The sequence below is a fragment of the Malurus melanocephalus genome, unplaced genomic scaffold, assembly GCF_030028575.1.
Source record: "Malurus melanocephalus ecotype Western Australia unplaced genomic scaffold, MMel_1.1 scaffold_387, whole genome shotgun sequence".
Classification (NCBI taxonomy): domain Eukaryota; kingdom Metazoa; phylum Chordata; class Aves; order Passeriformes; family Maluridae; genus Malurus; species Malurus melanocephalus.
In genome coordinates, this window is record NW_026623619.1 from 185,115 (window position 1) to 203,350 (window position 18,236).

At 37.1% G+C, this 18,236-nt stretch overlaps 1 protein-coding gene across 8 annotated transcripts in view; it reads left to right on the top strand.

The window, feature by feature from the left end:
• PCGF3 (polycomb group ring finger 3) overlaps window positions 1-17,496 on the top strand; it is a 56,328-nt gene extending 38,832 nt beyond the window's left edge. For all 8 annotated transcript variants that reach the window (XM_057379102.1, XM_057379106.1, XM_057379104.1 and 5 more), the window contains 7 exons: window positions 3,990-4,086; window positions 7,775-7,830; window positions 8,780-8,890; window positions 9,376-9,464; window positions 11,040-11,177; window positions 13,148-13,228; window positions 14,627-17,496. In XM_057379102.1, coding sequence (XP_057235085.1) covers window positions 3,990-4,086; window positions 7,775-7,830; window positions 8,780-8,890; window positions 9,376-9,464; window positions 11,040-11,177; window positions 13,148-13,228; window positions 14,627-14,674 — 620 coding nt within the window. In that variant the 3' untranslated portion in view covers window positions 14,675-17,496. The remainder of the gene's footprint in view (window positions 1-3,989; window positions 4,087-7,774; window positions 7,831-8,779; window positions 8,891-9,375; window positions 9,465-11,039; window positions 11,178-13,147; window positions 13,229-14,626) is intronic.
• Window positions 17,497-18,236: the final 740 nt, after the last annotated feature.

Here is an 18,236-nt window from a genome sequence, read left to right on the forward strand (position 1 = left end):
TGTTGTGGGTGCGTGGCTTTTGGCCAGCATTCCAAACCACGACAAATACTTTCAGGGATGAGACGTCCACAGCTCCTTTGGGCAATCTGTGCCAGTTACCCTCACAGTAAAGAATTTTTTTCTAATATCTAATCAGAACCTATCCTCCTTCAGTCTGAAGCAATTCCCACTTGTTCTGTCAGTACATGTCCCTGTAAAAAGTCTCTCTCCATCTCTCTTGTAGTGCTCTTCAGCTGTTGGAAGGATSCTTTAAGGTCTCTTCAGAGCCTTCTGTTCTCCAGGCTGAGCAGCCCCAACTCTCTCAGCCTGTCTTCTTAGGAGAGCTGCCCTAGCCCTGTGATCAGCTTCATGGCCCTCCTCTGGACTTGCTCCAATGGGTCCATGTTGTTCATATGTCGGGAGCCCCAAAGCTGGATACACTAGTCAGTGTCTCATGTCCCTTCTGCATTTGTTTTGCATCTCAGTTTCCTTAGTGTTGGTTTTTGAGGAAGATCCTTAAGCTCGACTTCTTAGTTTTGCCCAATTTTTTTTTATTGCTGCTACTAAGAAGATTGCATGCAAAATGGGTATCATAATAAGTTAACATGGCTAACACAGAGCTAGAATGTAATTTTTCTTTGTTCATTAAAAATAAAAAGAAAACCCTCGCAAATACCCCCTCAGCTGTCATCCATCTGCACCATCTCTTATCTTTGCTTATGGAGGAAATATGTGGAATAATCTACAGTGCTACGGTGCTTACTTCAAAAGCCAGGGAATGCACCTTACTACCTTTTCCTCCTTTTTTTTTTTTTTTTTTTTTTTTTTTTTTTTTTTTTTTTTTTTTTTTTTTTTTTTTTTTGAGAGTTTATATTTCATGAACGCTACTTCAGTGTGTGTCCTGTAGAATTAGTTTTGTGAAAAGAGGCACAGAGTCCTGTCTTTTTAAAGAATTTTGTACATGTTGACACTGTTTGTATTGTGTAAGATAGTACTAATAATGTATGTTCCTGGAAAAGCATCCTTGCAAAATTTATCATTTCGTTACATTGTCTGTTGAGATCATGAAGTCTCTTCTGAATTATATCACCCTGAAGTTTTCATTTTGTTCTCCTCAGAACTGCACACCTTATTCATTRTTGCTTACCTTTTTAATTATTCTCTTATTTTCTGATCTTCAGCCATTCAGTAGAAAATGAATGAGTCTTGAGTCCTGTGTTGAAAGTAATTTGGAGGAACAAGGCCAGTCCTCTGYCAGAACAGGGCCAATTTTTGTAAAACTGAATTCAGGAGAGAACAAAAATTTTTTTGCTTTCTTTCCTACATGTTTCACTGCTGTTTTAGTTTGTTGGTGACAGGTAGGCCTGTAAGGCAGTAGCAAAAAACATTGTTAGTAGTAACTCAGYCTTAAGTATTTTTTAAATTTATATCTGTTCCTTGATTAAAATTCTAGACCAGATGATATATGTGGATGTTGTTAAACTTTGTGTTTGTAATGACAGTTTTTTAATGTTTAATGTGAAAGCTGTCCTTTTAAGTTATGAAAGGGGAAAAAATCTCACACGATGAGAAGTGTTATCAGCATACATCAGGATGTAAAAAGGTCAACTTGAACTAGATACAGAAATGAAAAATGCAAGAGAAATGAAATAGTTAAAATAAAAAAGAGAGCATTAACCTTGCCTGTTCCTGTTCTGGTAAAAGCTCTCTGATATATTTAAGGGATCAGAAAACGTACAGCTCAATTCATACCCATGGTCAGTGCCCATGTATCTGAGTGAACAGAGATCAGCAATACGGGAAAATCAAGGTAGTGGAAAATTCTAGTAATACTGTTGTTTCAGACTGTGGAATGATTTTCTTGTTATCTCTCCATTACTCCAAAGACTTCCATTTTCAGTAGAGTTTATTATTCCCAACTTGATCTCAGAGAAAAAGAATCTAGAAGGCTGCAGTACCCTTCATAATGCATCTGGTTGCATTTATTTGGATGCTTGCTCAGACTCATAAATGTGCCAGAATATTTGCCAGCTTGTGATCAATTTATTTTAGGAGGAGTTAGTGTATACCTACTGAATCTTCAAACTGGAAGATGTACTGACATGGGATGATGTTTTAGAGTAAATAGAATCACAGAATGGTTTGGGCTGGAAGGGACTTATAAAAGTCAATGAATAGGGGCATCTTCAGCTGCATCAAGTTGCTCAGAGCCCTTGATGAAGCTGTGGTGGCTGTCTGGAATCACCTCCCTGTTCTCCATGTGCCTTAGCACAGCTTCTAGGGGGATCTGCTCTGTGATCTCCCCAAGTACARAGTAAAGGCTGACAGGTTTGTGGTTTCCAGGTTTCCCCCTCTCTGCCACTTCGTAAAAGTGGACATAGTGTTTCCCTTTTCCTAGTCACTAGGGATTTCACCTGACTGTCAGGGCAATTGCTGTGAGTGGCTTGGCAACTACATAAACCAGTACCCCCAAGACCCTGGGACACATTTCGTCAGGTCCCAGAGACKTAGGTGCATTCAAGTTCCCTGATATTCATGAAGCTGATCTTCTCATACGCTGGAAGGGACTTCACTCCTCCAGTCTYTGCTTTGTGGAGAGGTGTGGGAAGGGAAGAGGAATTGCAAGAGAAGACTGCGGCAAAAAAGAATGAGAACTTCAGCGTTCTTCTTGTCCATTRTTACTGGTTTGCCAGCCATGTTTATCTGTGGGGTAGACATTCTTCAAACACTTTTTTCTCACTGACATACTTACAATTCTTCATGTCCTTTGCCAAGTTCAGCTTCAGCTATGATTTGGCCTTCCTGACCCTTCCCTACACAAGTTAGCAATATCCCTATACATTTTCCAAGATACCGGTACTTGCTGCTTCTATCAGATTCTGCTTTCATTGACTGTRTAAGAGTGGGGTTTGGCTTCACTTTTGCAAATGGAACTGTTGCTCTGGCACTCTGGTGGAACAAACTGCTGTGTGAAATCTGTGCTTAGTGTGCAAAGCTACAAAGTTTTGTCTAACCTCTGCCACCAACAGTGCTGTCATTCTAGCTGTGTAAATGCAAAGCACAATACAAATTTACTATGCTTTATTTACTGTTACTCTTTTTTAGTTAATGTTTATGCAGTTGCACTGTCTTCTTGKTTGAGAGGTAGATGGCACTATAGTTACAGAAATCCTTTTGTTTTTTTGTGATAAATGCATTAACACTAAGACTACATGAACTACTGCACTTCAAGCAAAAGCTATTCCTCCCTTGTTTTCTCCATACCCTTTTGAGTTGTAACTTCAAGTGAGTCAGGATATCATGTAGTAGTGTATTTTATTCATTGTGTTTTGGGGCAGGACAGAGGAGAGCAGAGTATAGTTTACTTTGAAAGAGAGATGGGTGATCTTGTGTATGCATAGAGAGACTTGCAGCTTTATAATGAAAGACTACTTCAGTAACTCCTACTAGGACATTTTACTGAGAGTCTGTGCCAATGTAATTTTTTTTCTGGTGGAAGTTTAACTGTACTCTGTGAGAGTTAGAATTAAAATAACATCCAGATATCCACTTTCCAGCTTTGATTTTTTTTTTTTCTGTTGGGYTCATTGTCATCACAACCATTTGTTCTGTATGTGGCCGTGGTTAAAGCAAGTATGTCCTGTTTAGTATCTTGATGGCATATATTTCCTATAATGTTATCCATGCAAGCTGAATGGTGACCTGCTAGAAATTGTTGTTCTAGTAAATTCCAAAGTGGCATTTTGTGTTGTATGCTGTATTAGGATTTGATTTTGATAGGTATGGATGCCTAATTCTAGTGCATCCCTTCCCTATATCAAGAAAATTAATGAGAGGTACTGAAAACTGTATTCTGCAAGATTGGATATCATGCACATACGATAGAAAAATTAATTCCATATACATTTCAGTARTGTGCATTTCTGTGACTGTATAAAACCAGACTTTTATTATGCTACTTTTATATGSTATTCTTATTCCTTTTTAATTGTGAATGTCTGTGTTTCTAGTCTGTAGGAGCTGCCTAGTGAAATATCTCGAGGAAAACAACACCTGTCCAACCTGTAGGATTGTTATACATCAGAGCCACCCATTGCAGTATATTGGGTAAGTATAAAAGTAGAAGTTTAAGTAGCTTCATTCTAGACTAGTTCATCTCCTTTGATACAGTACAGCTTCTACCAAAATTTTCATTCTTGTTTGTCAGCATGTTAAACATTTAAAAAGAAGTTTGAAGGTAATTGAAGAGATACAGGATGAAACTTTGCTATGAATTTGCAAGTCCCTAACATGGCAGCTTGTACCGGACTTAAAAACAAGCAAAGTATACACTTAAATATTTAAATTGTGTGATTTTTAATAGGATTGAGTCATTCCTCATTTTATGTGCTTGGATTTTAAAATTTATATATRTATGGAATTTGTAGGAATTACACTTTTACAAATCCTCGATAATTAGCCACAYTTGAACAGTGCTTTTCAGTGTCTGACCATAATGTGAGAAATAATTTTCAGTTTTATTGTTCAGTTACTCTTTCCAAGGTCTGATTAGATCATGGGAACAGGTAAGAATGTCAGAGAATCATCATAAAATGGTTTGGATTGGAAGGAACCTTTGAGATCATCTAGTTTCAACCATCCTGCCCTGGGCAGGGACACCTTTTACCTGGACTTGATTACTCACAGTTCCATGCAGCCTGGGCTGAACATTTCCAGGGATGGGGTAYGCACAGCGTCTGTGGGCAGCCTCTTGCAGCCTTGCCACTCAGTGAAGAATTTCTACCTATTACCTAATCTACACCTGCCATCTCTTAGCTTAAAACCACTCCCCACTGTCCTATCACTTTGTGCCTATGTAAATGTCTGTTTCCAGCCTTCTTTTGGGCTCTCTGCATGTACTGGAGGGCTACTCTGAGGGCTTCCTGGATCTTCCTTCTCTATGCTCTGAAGCCCCRATTCTCTCAGCCTGTCTTCACAGAGGGGAGGAGGTCCATCCCTCTCATCATTTTCATGGCTCTTCTCTCAACTCCCTCCAATTGGCCCACATCCCTCTTATTTGGGGGCCCCAGAGCTGAAAGGAGTGTTCCAGATGGAGTGTTTTGAGGACAGAATAGAGGAACAATCACCTGCTTCTACCTGCTGGCCAAATTTCTTTTGCAGCCAAGGATGCACTTGGCTTTCTGGACTGCWAATATATATGGCCAGGTCATGATAAGTTTCCATCCTCTTAACACTCGCACGTCCTTCTCTATCACTTCTCTGTCCAGCCTGTATTTGTGCTTTGACTGTCCCAAGCCAGGGACAGGACCTTGCACTTGGCCTTGTTGAACTTTCACATGGACCCACCTGCTAGGCATGCATGTCCTCCAGCATGTCAACTGCCCCACACAACTTGGTGTCAGTGGCAAAAAAAAACAAACTTGCTGAAGGTGATCCTTGATCCCACTGTCCATGTTGCTGACAAAGATTTTGACCAGCACTGGTCCCCGTACTGACCCCTGAGGATACCATTTTTCACTAGTCTCCTCTTAGATACTGAACTGTTGATTGCAGCTCTTTTGAGTTCAGCTGTCTGGTCAGTTCCTAATCCACCAAGGGCTGCATCAGCCAAATTCACATCTCTCCAGTTTAGAGGCAACGATGTTGTGCGTGACAGCATCAAATGCTTTGCACAAGTCCAGGTAGATGGCATGAGTCACGATTTTCTCCTCCATTCCTTTGTAACCTCATCATAGAAGACCAGCAAATTTATCACTGTTTGCTTTTAGCGAAACCCATGTTGGCTGTTCCCAGTCACCTCCTTATTTTCCATATGCTTTTGCATAGTCAAATTGCATTTACACTGAGTATTTTTTTTTGTTTTTTTCCTCCTTTTGTTTTCAGAAGACACTTCCTTTCTTTTCCTTGTGCTTTCTTTTCATTTTACTGCCATGTAGTGACTCTTCTGATGAAAATTCATTGTGATGGTGTGTCTGCATTAGCTGTTGCATATCAAGTAGTGTTTTGTCTTCCTTTGTAAAGAGCTTACATTTCTCCTTAGCATTTTTCCATGTGCCTTTCCCATTTCTATAACAACTTAGGAAGCCATGGTTATAGCAAATGARTCTTGATTTCACTCTTACAGAAAACTGTCACTATTCTGTGCACACAGTGCTCGAGCTCATGCTCATTCAGGAGCCCAAAATTAGTTATGCTATCACTACTTTTTTATAATACACTGATAATATTCTGTATGAAGGTATAATTAAAGGGACAGCTAGATGCAAATAGGCAAGAATAAACGAATGACATGTAGGATACCATAGTTTTTGCCTTGGTTCCAAAACCTGTTTTCTGTGCGAAAAGGAGCCAGGAAACAGCATGACATTGAGAACTGCTAGAAGGCAATTAGTTGGTTGTTTTCTGTTGCTGAATACACTTAAGTAAGCTGCTTGAGCTAGTTGTAAAATACTGCCCTATCAAAACTGAAAAAGCCTACTTTTGGATATATTTATTTATATTTTTGTCCAGCCTACTTTTGGATATATTTACTTGTATTTTTAAATAAATAATTGACTGTGTGGAGTTTCACAAGATGTCTTAAAATGTAGATTTGAACTTGTGTTCATTTCTCTCTGTCTGGAAAATAGATAAACCAAATGTTGACTCCTTTTTTACATTTCTAAATACTGTTAAATAGCATCATAGAATCTTAAAATTCTTTTGAGTTGTAAGGGACCTTAAAGATCATCTGTATCATCTACTTCCAAACCCAAAATCATCACCTCTAATATACCTTATTTACGTATTTTTGTTGAAGTATTTTTGGCAATGTGTCTGCAGTCCACATGTGACATTTGATGATCCCAGCCTCTACAAATGGGATTGCTACTGGTCAAAATAGTGTAAATTTAGAATCAAAGATACTGTGAATCTTGTTGCAGTGCTTAAAATATTGTAATTACTGTTTATGAATGTCTTGATTTGCCACCATTTCTGTACTTACTCATTGATCTCCACTGCTGTGAAGTGCTCATGTAAGGTGATGAGAAGCCTGAGATTACTCTTGTAAGCCTTTCCTGTTCAAGTCAGAAATACTTCCTGTACTATCTATTAATTGGAGTTTAAGAAAATACTTCTTTCAGACAATGACTTATTTTAGACTAGAACAGTATTTTTTCTAGGTGAGTGCGAATTAAAGTTTAGAGTCTTAACCGCCCTACTGTTCTACTTTCAGTGGGTTTATTGCCTTTTTTTTTTTTTATTTGAGGCATACTACCTGTACAGGCTACTTAGCTACATAATGTTTCTCACAGTTATAATGTTGCTTTTAAGAACAAAGTAAAATTTAGTTGTTGTGGTCTTTATCTGTGAACTGTTCTCTTGCATTTTAGTAGAATCCTGGTAAAGGTAACTAATCTAGAAACATGAGATATTAGCCTATAGGGGTGAGAAACAAGCTATCCTTGGTTCTTTTGTGATAAAAATTAGTTTATCGCTGTTGTAAAAGAACTTTAGATTTTTAGTGACATATTTGTCTTGATGCAGAAGGCCATATTYAGTGGGGTGATTTCATCCACAGACTGCTCTTTTCTCAAACTTTCATTTGTTTTCCATCTTAGCTTGCACTTTGCATGATTTATTTTATGTTACTGTCCTTTCTGGCTTGATAGAAATATCGATTTCAGAAGTAAAATTCTTCTTAGGTGAATTTAAAGATTTTTTCATATGATTAGTACTGGGGCTGTTTAAAGAGAAATGTTTTAAATCAAGATGTTGAACTTAGGCTTTTGATTTTGCTTTTTTTTCTTGCTAGTCATGACAGAACAATGCAAGATATTGTTTACAAACTTGTGCCCGGCCTCCAAGAAGGTAAGTTGTGACCTTTTTAAAGGTCAGTTTGCACATACTTCTTCAACATTAAAAAAAAGAAAGTGACAAGTGATGAAAAAGAGGAGGGGGGCAACTAAGGAAAAATACAACGGAAAATCAGATTCTTTCACTTGTATAATTTTTAGTAGTTAATTTACTTTCCTACCTGTACTAGCAGCAATTGAATGTGGGGGTGGTAGTAGGCAACATGGGCTATTTCTTCCAAAAGCAGTATTATGTAAAGCRGAATAGTTGTGCAGCTTTTAAATGTTGCCATACCCTGGCTCTAATTTGTTTTTGTTAAACTGGGTACCTGTTGTGCAAGCTTTCTAGAATTCTCAGAGGTAAAATGCAATGCAAAATTGCTATTCTGTAAGTTCTTTCTTGTCAGGGAAATTTCAATTTCTGTTCTTGTAATCCTCTTCGACACTAAATCTGTTTAACTAAAGAAATACTTTATAAAAATTACTCAGGGGTTTTTTTTTGTCTTAATGTATGTTAAAATTTCCATTTAAATAGAGTATTTTAATCCATTTAAGCTGCTTTTTTAACCAGAGCATTTTCAAATATCAATAAGATTAAATAGGTTATTTAAAAATTATTTCTAGGATGTTGAAAATCAGAACTGTAAATAAAAATTAAAAAATATTTTGACTGAAATACTGTCATATTCAAAATGGGGGATATTCAAAATCAGCTACAGTATTTTAAATACAGTCTCATTCTAGCAGTAATGGTATATTAATAATTGTACAGATGACTTTATGCTGTTCTAACTCTGAAAAACAGGATGAGTCATGACTTGATGCAATACCAGAGATAGAAGATAGTAAATAAAGACTCCACCACCATTTGCTGGCAGTCCTTAAGTGGGAAAGGATTTGGAATAACTTCATAAATATTGCATTAGAACTTTATTACAGTGTTTAATATTTGCAATTTTAAACAGCGGAAATGAAAAAGCAAAGGGAATTTTATCACAAACTGGGCATGGAAGTTCCAGGGGACATCAAAGGGGAGACATGTTCTACAAAACAGCACCTAGATTCTCATCGAAATGGTAAATAGTCCTTTATTTATTCTGTCTTTGGTGGGTGATGGCTAGTAAATTAATAAACAGATCTGTTGAAAGGGTGTGCCCAGTTGCTATATGTAACAGTCACAATTGTTTCGAACAGTGAGGAATAGAGTCATCATAGGATTGTTGCCTTGTCCCTTACTTATGTGCAGCATCTTTGTTTTTAGCAGTTAATAGCATGTTGCTTGTGGCAAAGTCAGTCTCCATGGTAGTGCCTACATGGGGACTGTGAAATTACCCAGCTTCTGGGCTGCTAGGAGCTGAACTCYATAGGTGGTCCTCTCTTTCATGTCATGGGCTGTTGGCTGCAAGTGTTGCTTGAGCTGATAAGCACAATTTGGGAATAGCAAAGTTTATTCTATACTGCAATCCTGAAGTGTCAATTTTTTAGCATTATAAGCTGAGTGTATCTGGGGTTTATATATAAAAATAATGTATATTATCCCATCTGTTATTTTTAATCTAAGGTGAAACTAAAGCAGATGAAAATATAAATAAAGAAACTTCGGAGGAAAAACAGGAAGAAGATAATGACTACCACCGAAGTGATGAACAGGTGAGCTCATAGGACATGTTCTAGTTTTATTATGTATTTTAGCTGTTGTGCTTTGGTAAGGTAACTTTGATAATCTAACAGAAGAAAATAAGCTTATTTCAAGCTATTTTTTCTATTCTCTGATACAAACAAGGTGCAGTTTGTGTAATCTGTTTTTTGTAAGCATGAGGTTTTATCTTTGTGTTTTGGCAGGAATGGAGAATACATTAAAGACATTTGCATTAAGATTTCATAGTTCTGACTGAGTTTCCAGAGTATTTATTTGCTTTCAAAACAAATACATGTAATTTTGCCTCCTTCTACAGAGTGTTACCTGGGTACATTGAGCTGAATGTGTATAGCTAATTATGAGCCTAACCCTTGGCAATGTTAGCACATTCAGTGGGCGTAGCTCAGGGTACAGCTGTAGTGGGAGCTGAAGGTTGAGCTTTGTGTGGGAGCCCAAAGCAAGAGGTCATGAACTGCTGACCCTTGGCACAAGAAAGGYCAGAAGGACCTGTGGCACCAGCCAGGGAACTGGACACTGAGACGCAGCAGGAGCCAAGATCCCCAGAGTTTGGTGCTGTGAGGGTATAAAAGCCCAGGGRYTCCTTTGCTCCTTTGTTCAGGTGCCTCCTCAGAGGCACCAGCTCAAGATGTTGGTATTTAGTTATTGTGCCATGATTAAGCAGTTTGAAGGACCTGGATATCTGAGAATATGCTATGGGAAACCTGGAGCTGAACTGGTAAGGAATTCTGGTCTGACTGTGAGTGTGGGGGGTGTAGCTGTGAGGGGCCTTCACTCCCAGCTCAAGTGGTGCGAATGTGACTGCCAGAGTGGCTCATGGATGGTCAGGGAAGTTTCCCTAATGGCACTCTTACTACATATTTTGTTTTCAGCCTTTAGTACTAAGTGTTAGCCCTATATCATAAAAAYAGCACAAAAGCAAGAAAGTACATTTTTAAGTTTTAAACACAAAGATTGTTTGAAAGTGAAAGCTCTTTTTGGGTAAACAAACTATCCCTTTTATGTTTTCCTGTTAAGTGTRTCCAGAGTGACTTCAGCTTGGGTTAATTTTCTTTTCAATTGTCATGTAAGCGAGCTTTCAAAGGTATTGTACTTGTTCCTACATCCTCCTAGTACATAAAAGTATATTATCACAAAGAGCTTAAACTGCAATGAATAGCTGGATAGGAAAAAAATGAGAATTTGAAAAAAAACATATCATTTGTATTCATTCTTTTCAAATGTGTTAAAATTAAACTAGATTAGCAGTTGCATTAGAAGTAAGAAGTGATGTTAGAAGCAGTCATTAAGAATTGGTAATTGTTTTCTGACTGTTTGCTTGTTTTAGCTTTTTGGACTGAAGCAGCCTTGTCCTGACATCAAAAATAACTACTTGAACATTTTTGTCTATTACTTACCACTCAGATTCCAAGATCTTAGGGAATGTGAGGTTTCTGTTAGGCATTTCAGTTTAAAGAAACTATTGTACTTCACTTTATTGTACTAGTAAAAACTGCAYGTAGAATACATAATGGAGAACTGTAGAAAATTGTTCCAGCCTGCTCTTGATTGTTTGCCTTTTCCTGAAGGTGAGCATCTGCTTGGAGTGCAATAGTAGCAAATTGCGTGGATTGAAACGAAAATGGATTCGTTGCTCAGCACAAGCAACAGTCTTGCATCTAAAGAAGTTCATTGCCAAAAAACTCAACCTTTCTTCTTTTAATGAGGTAATATTTTAATTTTAAAAAATAAATTTATAGATACAAAACTTCAAAGGGGAGGGTTTGTGCCTTTGCAAAGGAATGTATTTTATTCAGATTTTATTTTCAGGAAACAGTAACATATGCTGTTCCTTGAATTATATATTATATAGCCATATATATATGTACAGGACTTTTCACTTAGTTTGCATGCATCTTTTCATGTGCATTTGTAAATAGTTCAGCTTAAAGGCTTGGTTATGTGCTTCCACATGTTTGARCAATTTGTTTGATAGATTGTAGCTGAGGTTATCCCCACTGTTGCAGGAAGTTTGCACTCTGTGCGGGGGCCAGGCAGTAATAAACACACTACTGAAGCCCAGTTGAAGGGAAAACACTACAAATACTTTGTATTTGTACTTGTTTTCTCTGCTCTTARTGAAGCTCAATCTGAAGTTGCTGTCTACCACAACCAGTGTTATCAGATGCCTACTTCTCCCTGTCTTTACAGGGAGTCATGGGAAGAATTTAAGATAAAGGTACAGAACAAAAGGCAATACTTTGCACTTCTCCTAGTTCAGATTCAAAAATTATCAGTGGCAAACTATGACTGCAACATCTCTTTATCACTTGGCTGGATCTTGGTCACAGTCTCTGAACATCCCAGTTGACTCTCAACTTGACATCTCTCAATTCCACATTACTACACTGATTCACTGAGTTTTATTTAGACTTTTCATTCAAATCAGACACCTGCTTTCTAGTCCAGTGTGTCAACACCTTTCTGCTCAAACTTGTCAATAGCTAATTTACATCTGTATCACTTTTCCTTCATAATTTCTGTACACTTTAAAATAACGCTATCTTATGGTTGAAGTATGTCCCCAAACTTAGCTGGTCTTTCTGAAACAAAGTGGTGTATCCTGTCTTGTTCTCTGCTGGCTCAGAAGTGGCTCACTTCTGGTTTTAGCCCAGCAGCTGCATAGATACAAGGATTGTTCAAAAGGGTTTTTTTGTTTAATGCATTAGTTTGGTACATGCATGTATAAGCCCTCCAATGCACTGAGCCAATTCATGACTTAAAAACATACTTTTACTGGAGACTTTTTTCTGGAGGAATTGGTTTCAGGCATATCATTTATTCCTTTGCTATCCCTTTCTACCTTCTTAAAAGGTACATAAATGTTGTTGTAATCATTGTACCAGTACCAAGTAACATTGAAAAACAGTTAAAGCTTGTGGGTACTTGGTTGCTTGATACAGACTATTACAGGTTTGAGCTACTGCTATGTTAAGTGGACTGCATGCACAGTCAGGCCTTTCYGGACTGTGGGATAAAGCATTGTGATAAAAGCCACCTTGGTGGAACTTGCTGTTTTCATGCATATTCCCTCGTTTTAGTTCATATTCACTTAGTGTAGTTCAGCTGATCAGTAGTCATATGATCCTCAAGCTTTTATATTGAGATCCTCACTGTTTCTGATATCAAGATTTTTCAAAACTGAGATAGAAAATGAAAATACATATTGAATATCTGCAAAACCCCCATAAATATRGCATATGAGTATGTGGCAGACAGGGTTTTTTTTTTTAAATGTATCCTTGTAATAATGCCAGCCAAATGGTGTTAGRTAAAAACAATTTCAACGCTAAATAAGCTAAATAACATTTCTCTTTGAGATTTCTGTCTCCTTGCTCATTTATTCAACCTTTTTAAAACCATGTAAAGCTTTTTAAGGGGTTTAATACTGCTTAGAAAGAGAAATCAAACAATTAAGTCCGGATCATATTTTATTTCCCAGGTAGGTGCTGACATAGTCTTTCAGTACTTCATGTTGAGAGCAGATATTATCTTTTCTTTCCTGGTACTATTTTTGTATGCAGGTCAACTGCAAGATTACCAGTTCCAGTATCTTCTCAAATGTGTATTATTATGTGAAATATGTTGTTTGATGTACTGGGCCCCAGTGAATTAACTGTCACCTTTATTTTGTCAGCTGGACATATTATGCAATGAAGAGATTCTTGGCAAGGACCACACGCTCAAGTTTGTAGTTGTTACTAGATGGAGATTTAAGGTATGACACAATGGTTCCAAGTAAATCATGAAGTGGCCAAATAAAATGTTTATAAAATAGCAATAATTTGGAACTATAAGTCAATAAAAAGATACTTTTATAAATATCTACTACAGCATCCTTAGACACCAAGTATTTGTTTCCAGTAGATGAAGGAAAGGATTATTAAGTATTCATTGCAAGAGATGAGGGTACATTGCGTTAGCTGTCCAATTATTATCAAGTCTGGCAAAGGAAGTGGAAGCTACAAGAAAGTGKTTTTTTTTAACCTTTTCAAGATATAAGAATGAATAGCAAAACTGAGCATCTGGGAGGGAAGTCAGCCCTGAACAGGGTCRGTGTATGTATGTATACATGGGGTTATCTGAACAAGAAGTTAATATTTGAAATGGAAGAGCAATGCATTCTGAGCATACTGTGTATACTGAGGTGAAATCACTTGATGGCTTTGGGTGCMTATTTAGAAGAGGTCCTTGTGGGAATAGAAAAGCATTTTTCTGTCTTGCAGTTGAAAAATAATTGACCTGTGTAAGGGTCACAGGATAAAGTCCATGGTGTTAMAAATGCAGGGATGCCATGAGTGGAATCTGTTTCATATGGTGTTTCTGAACGACCTGGGAATGGGTTTGAAATAGTTCATGAACAGTGCAGTGACAGCATTGTCATTATTTAGCTTAGTAGCAGATTGATGGTAAGGTACTGGACAAAGCCTTTGCAGTTATGAGTGACAGGTGATTTACAAACAACTGAAGTTGAATTTAGTGATAGATAAAGGGATGCAATGCTAGTTAGGGTTTTGTGGCTTAGCAGCCAAACCAAACAGGAGCGTCAAATTGATGTGCATCTGTACAGTCTGCTCTTCAACTTTTTCAGGGAGATCTGTGTAATTGTGGAAAAKGTGGAAAATAGAACTGTAAACTGCCTTTCCAAGTGAAAGAAGTGGGGGATGTAAAACGAAAATGAGATGTAGGWGGCCCAGAGGAAACAAGCAGACGTAATCGTTTTGATGAGACACAGAGCTAGCTCCGTGGTGCAGGATGTTTTCATTGTTAGAAGTTTACCTATTCATTAAAAAAAAAATCAATAGATACTTTCACAAAAGAAGAATCAAGTGAGAGCTGTTAAATGTGAAGTACCACATACTCTAAAGCTGCTTTCTAGACATGTTCCTTACTTGAGGGAGTTTTCCAAGATGAACAGGTTTGCTCCTGAGATAAAGGAGAAAGGGTTTTTTATCTCTTGTTTGAGCCCTACAGATGAAGATTCACCTTGTCTTTGTCTTGGTGAATTTTTAACAGATCAGATAGCTGCTCTCGTCTTGAAGCTTCACAAGTTTTTCCTACTGAACAGATTAGTTCTGGGTTTGTTTCATAACTTACTGGTATTTCTGTCTTTCAGAAAGCACCTCTACTGCTACATTATAGACCCAAAATGGACTTGCTGTAAGGGAACTTTATTGTCCTTCTGGACAGAGCTTTTTGCAGAGACTATCATCTGGCACCTTCTTAGTGCGTCACTAATCACATGACACAAACCAGCTGAATAATTTTGGAAGACTGGAGGGCTTTCATAATGGACTGTCCTGAAAATTTCTTCTAGGGATGCATTACCTAGACTTCTGGGCAGAAAATATTTATACTTTTTTTGTACGGAAGAAAGAAGTCTCAACTCAGCAAGACACTACCAGCATTAAGTTTACAGATACTGAAAACACTTCACAGTTCCATGTAGCTCAGCCTGATTTGTCTCTTACAGTTACACAGAAAAAAAAAGTTAGAGTGTTGTGGGGTGATATAAATATGTTGCTTTTGACACCAAGTTGCATTTAGTTACTTTTCGCATTCTAAATCTTTAAAAACTATATTTTTGCAAAGTGTTATTGTCTTATATAGTATGCCTGATTGCATTGGCTTTATTCAAGTTATTCTGTAGAGCATTGAACATACCTAATAATACAGTGACTGGTGATAATTTATTATGCTGCATTGAAAACTTAAGAAAATCTGGGAAACCAATAAATTTGTCATTTTTGCCCAGTTATTTCTCTCCCTTACCTTGTGTTTTATATTAAGTTTTGATATTTCTGTATATGTGTTAATTTGGTAAGAAATAATTTCAGTTGATTTTAATGTGCCGTGATATATATTTTGCTATGGTATAAATTGCACCACGTAATGACAAATACTCACAAGTGCTAGATTCGTGAATTTCTTAAAAAAGAAACATTTCTTATGTAGTTGTGGCTTGCAGAAATCAGTTTTTAATTTAGAGAGAATTTACTATCACTAGCCGTTGAAACAGTGGCTCCTGGGCAACTGGGAGTACGGCAGATTTTTCATTTCACTGATCAAAACTTCCTCAGATATTGTGGGCAGCTTTATATTTCTGTAGCTGCTTTCTTATGAAACCATAGCATTTTCCTTACTGCAATTCCTAGCTCACTTGGGATGGAGGAAGGGGGAGTCAGACTATTTTAGCACCTTTTGGCCTTAACTAATAATTTTGCTTGCATCAGCCCTAAAGGATGCAAGGTAATACACATTCATGTGTGTATGGGTACATACATCTATATACACATATAACTATATATAGGGTTATAGAGAGCACCCTCAATAGCACTTAGCAGGCTCACTGCACTTTTTGTAAGGCTTTTTGTAATAATTGGATTTTTAAAAATAGTAGTTGAAAGTGATTTCTGCAAGCTGTATCCACTATGGCAGATATAGTATGATTGTGAGAACATTTGTCTGGCACATGTGTCAAGTAGTTGAAAACAGTCTATGCCCTGTTATTGCCAGCTGGAAATAGTTAACCTAATTTTTGGAAGAGTTTTCCTGTCAGCTGAAAATGCTAGTTGCTATTCCTATTATTAGACACTGTTTTTATTTGGTAAATTGTCTTTGGATAAGAAGCCCTGCTTCCTCTTCTGCTAGAAAGTGTTACTTGATAACCAGAAGCTGGTACTGCAAGAGATTTATCTAAACATTTTAAATCTTCTTCCACTTCTTGAGTTTTCAAAGCACTATGTTCCTCAGCATGTCCCTTAATTTCCTTCTTTGGAGTCGTCAGTCCTCCTTTCCCAGCTCTGTTGCTGCTCGTGCTTACCTTTGGAAACAGGGCTCCTTATTTTTGATTACAGTCACAGATGTGAATAGGAAGGAAATAAAAAAAGTATGTGAGCAGAGAATGAAAGAAAGCCTGCTGAATTGTGGAGATGGAAAGGAGAGCCACACAGAGGCCGGAACACGCTGCTGTCCTTGCAGGTGAAAGTAAGATAGCTGCATTTGAATGTTTAGGTTATACAGAACTCCACATCTGGTTCTTATGTGGCATTTGTGTGTGCATGTCTGTGATTCATGGAATCAAACGTTGCTCTGATTTTGTCTTGCTGTTTGTGGACTCAGATATGTGTACTTTTAGCTTTTTTCAATCTTTGCTTCATCTGGCAGAAAAGAACAAATGAGATGATGTGTCTGCCTTTTTTAAAACTTTCCATGAAAACAGTGAATGGTATGGATGTGTACACAAGCTGACATACTGGGCCTTTCTGGAGCTGTTTTTTATGTGGTTGTTACTGTTCTAGTGTAAATAGGAGGCTGGCTTTGCCACTGGGAATATGAGCAGGACTGTAAGGACTGTGCACCCAGAGTATACACACAGTGGCTGTACCTGATGTAGACATAAAACTAAAGCTGCCAGACAGCATCTGATTAACCACCTTAATCAGAATATATATATACACACACACACATAAAAACAAATATATATATATATACATATACACATATAAATGAGATCTGTCTACCTCAGAGTGTGTGTACTGCAGAAACCTTTTGTATGACTAGATATTGACGCAGTGCTGTTAAGGTACCTTGGGATTTATTATTTCCCTGTGTACTTGAGCAACTGAGAAATTAATTAGGAACACACAAATTCAAAAGCCTTTCAAATCTATCTCTTGCTGTAACAACTTAAAATATAAAACCTATAAGTTTATAACCATCTTTAGAATCACTTGAATTTGTTATGGTGCTATCAGTATATAGAAAACTGTTTATAACTATATGGATACATAAATTCAAGCCAGTATTAATACCTATAGCTGGGGTTTTTGCTTGTAATTGTGTGTAACTGCTTTTGCAATGTGTTTAATCTGATAAAACCGCACCAGTAAAAAACAAAGCAAAACAAAACCCAAAAACCCAAAAAAACCCCAAACAACAAAAGAAAACCCCACAAATCAACATAAAACTCCAAAGTTACTCATTTATCTAAATCACATGTGATAACATCTTCACTACAGAAATTTTCTTCGGGAGTGATGTGACTGTGACTACACCATATGTTAGTCTCACTGAAAGACTACTATGCAGAGCAAGGTCTTCTTTGGGTCAGAGCCTTGTTTCATTTCTGTGACACTTACGAGACAGTGAATTTATAACAAGATTATATTGGGTAAAGTAAGCCTGATACTGCAAGGTTGAACTAAAATTTGGACTTGGCCATCGATATTTCTTAGTCCTGGTGAGATCATGTTAGTTTATTTTGGCTTTTGTGAAGATGCTATTACTCCGAAGTAGTTTTTACAATTTATTACGCTGGTAAATAATTGCAGTAAGGAAGTATCTTGTTGCATTATCCTCAGCAGCAGTGAGACTGATGAATCACCTGGATTCAGGGTCTCACTAAGTATACTTTAATTAAAAATAAAGAATTCAGATAGAATATATAATACTGAATTAAATAAGATTTGGGGGTTTAAATTTTAACTTTATAAAATTATTTATTTTATTTTAAGCCTTCTGTCTTATTTTACCATCCAAGTATTTTTGGTTTTAGTGGTCCAGCTTTATTTACGGGCATATAAAATGAAATTGTAAGATGTTTTTACAAGCTTCTTCCTTTGCATTGAGTTTGAGTAGCTTTCATCTGTATGTTTTTGTTTTGTATGGATAAAGAGCATTACTTATGCTTTTGTGCAATAGGTTTGAAACATGCATTTATTAGG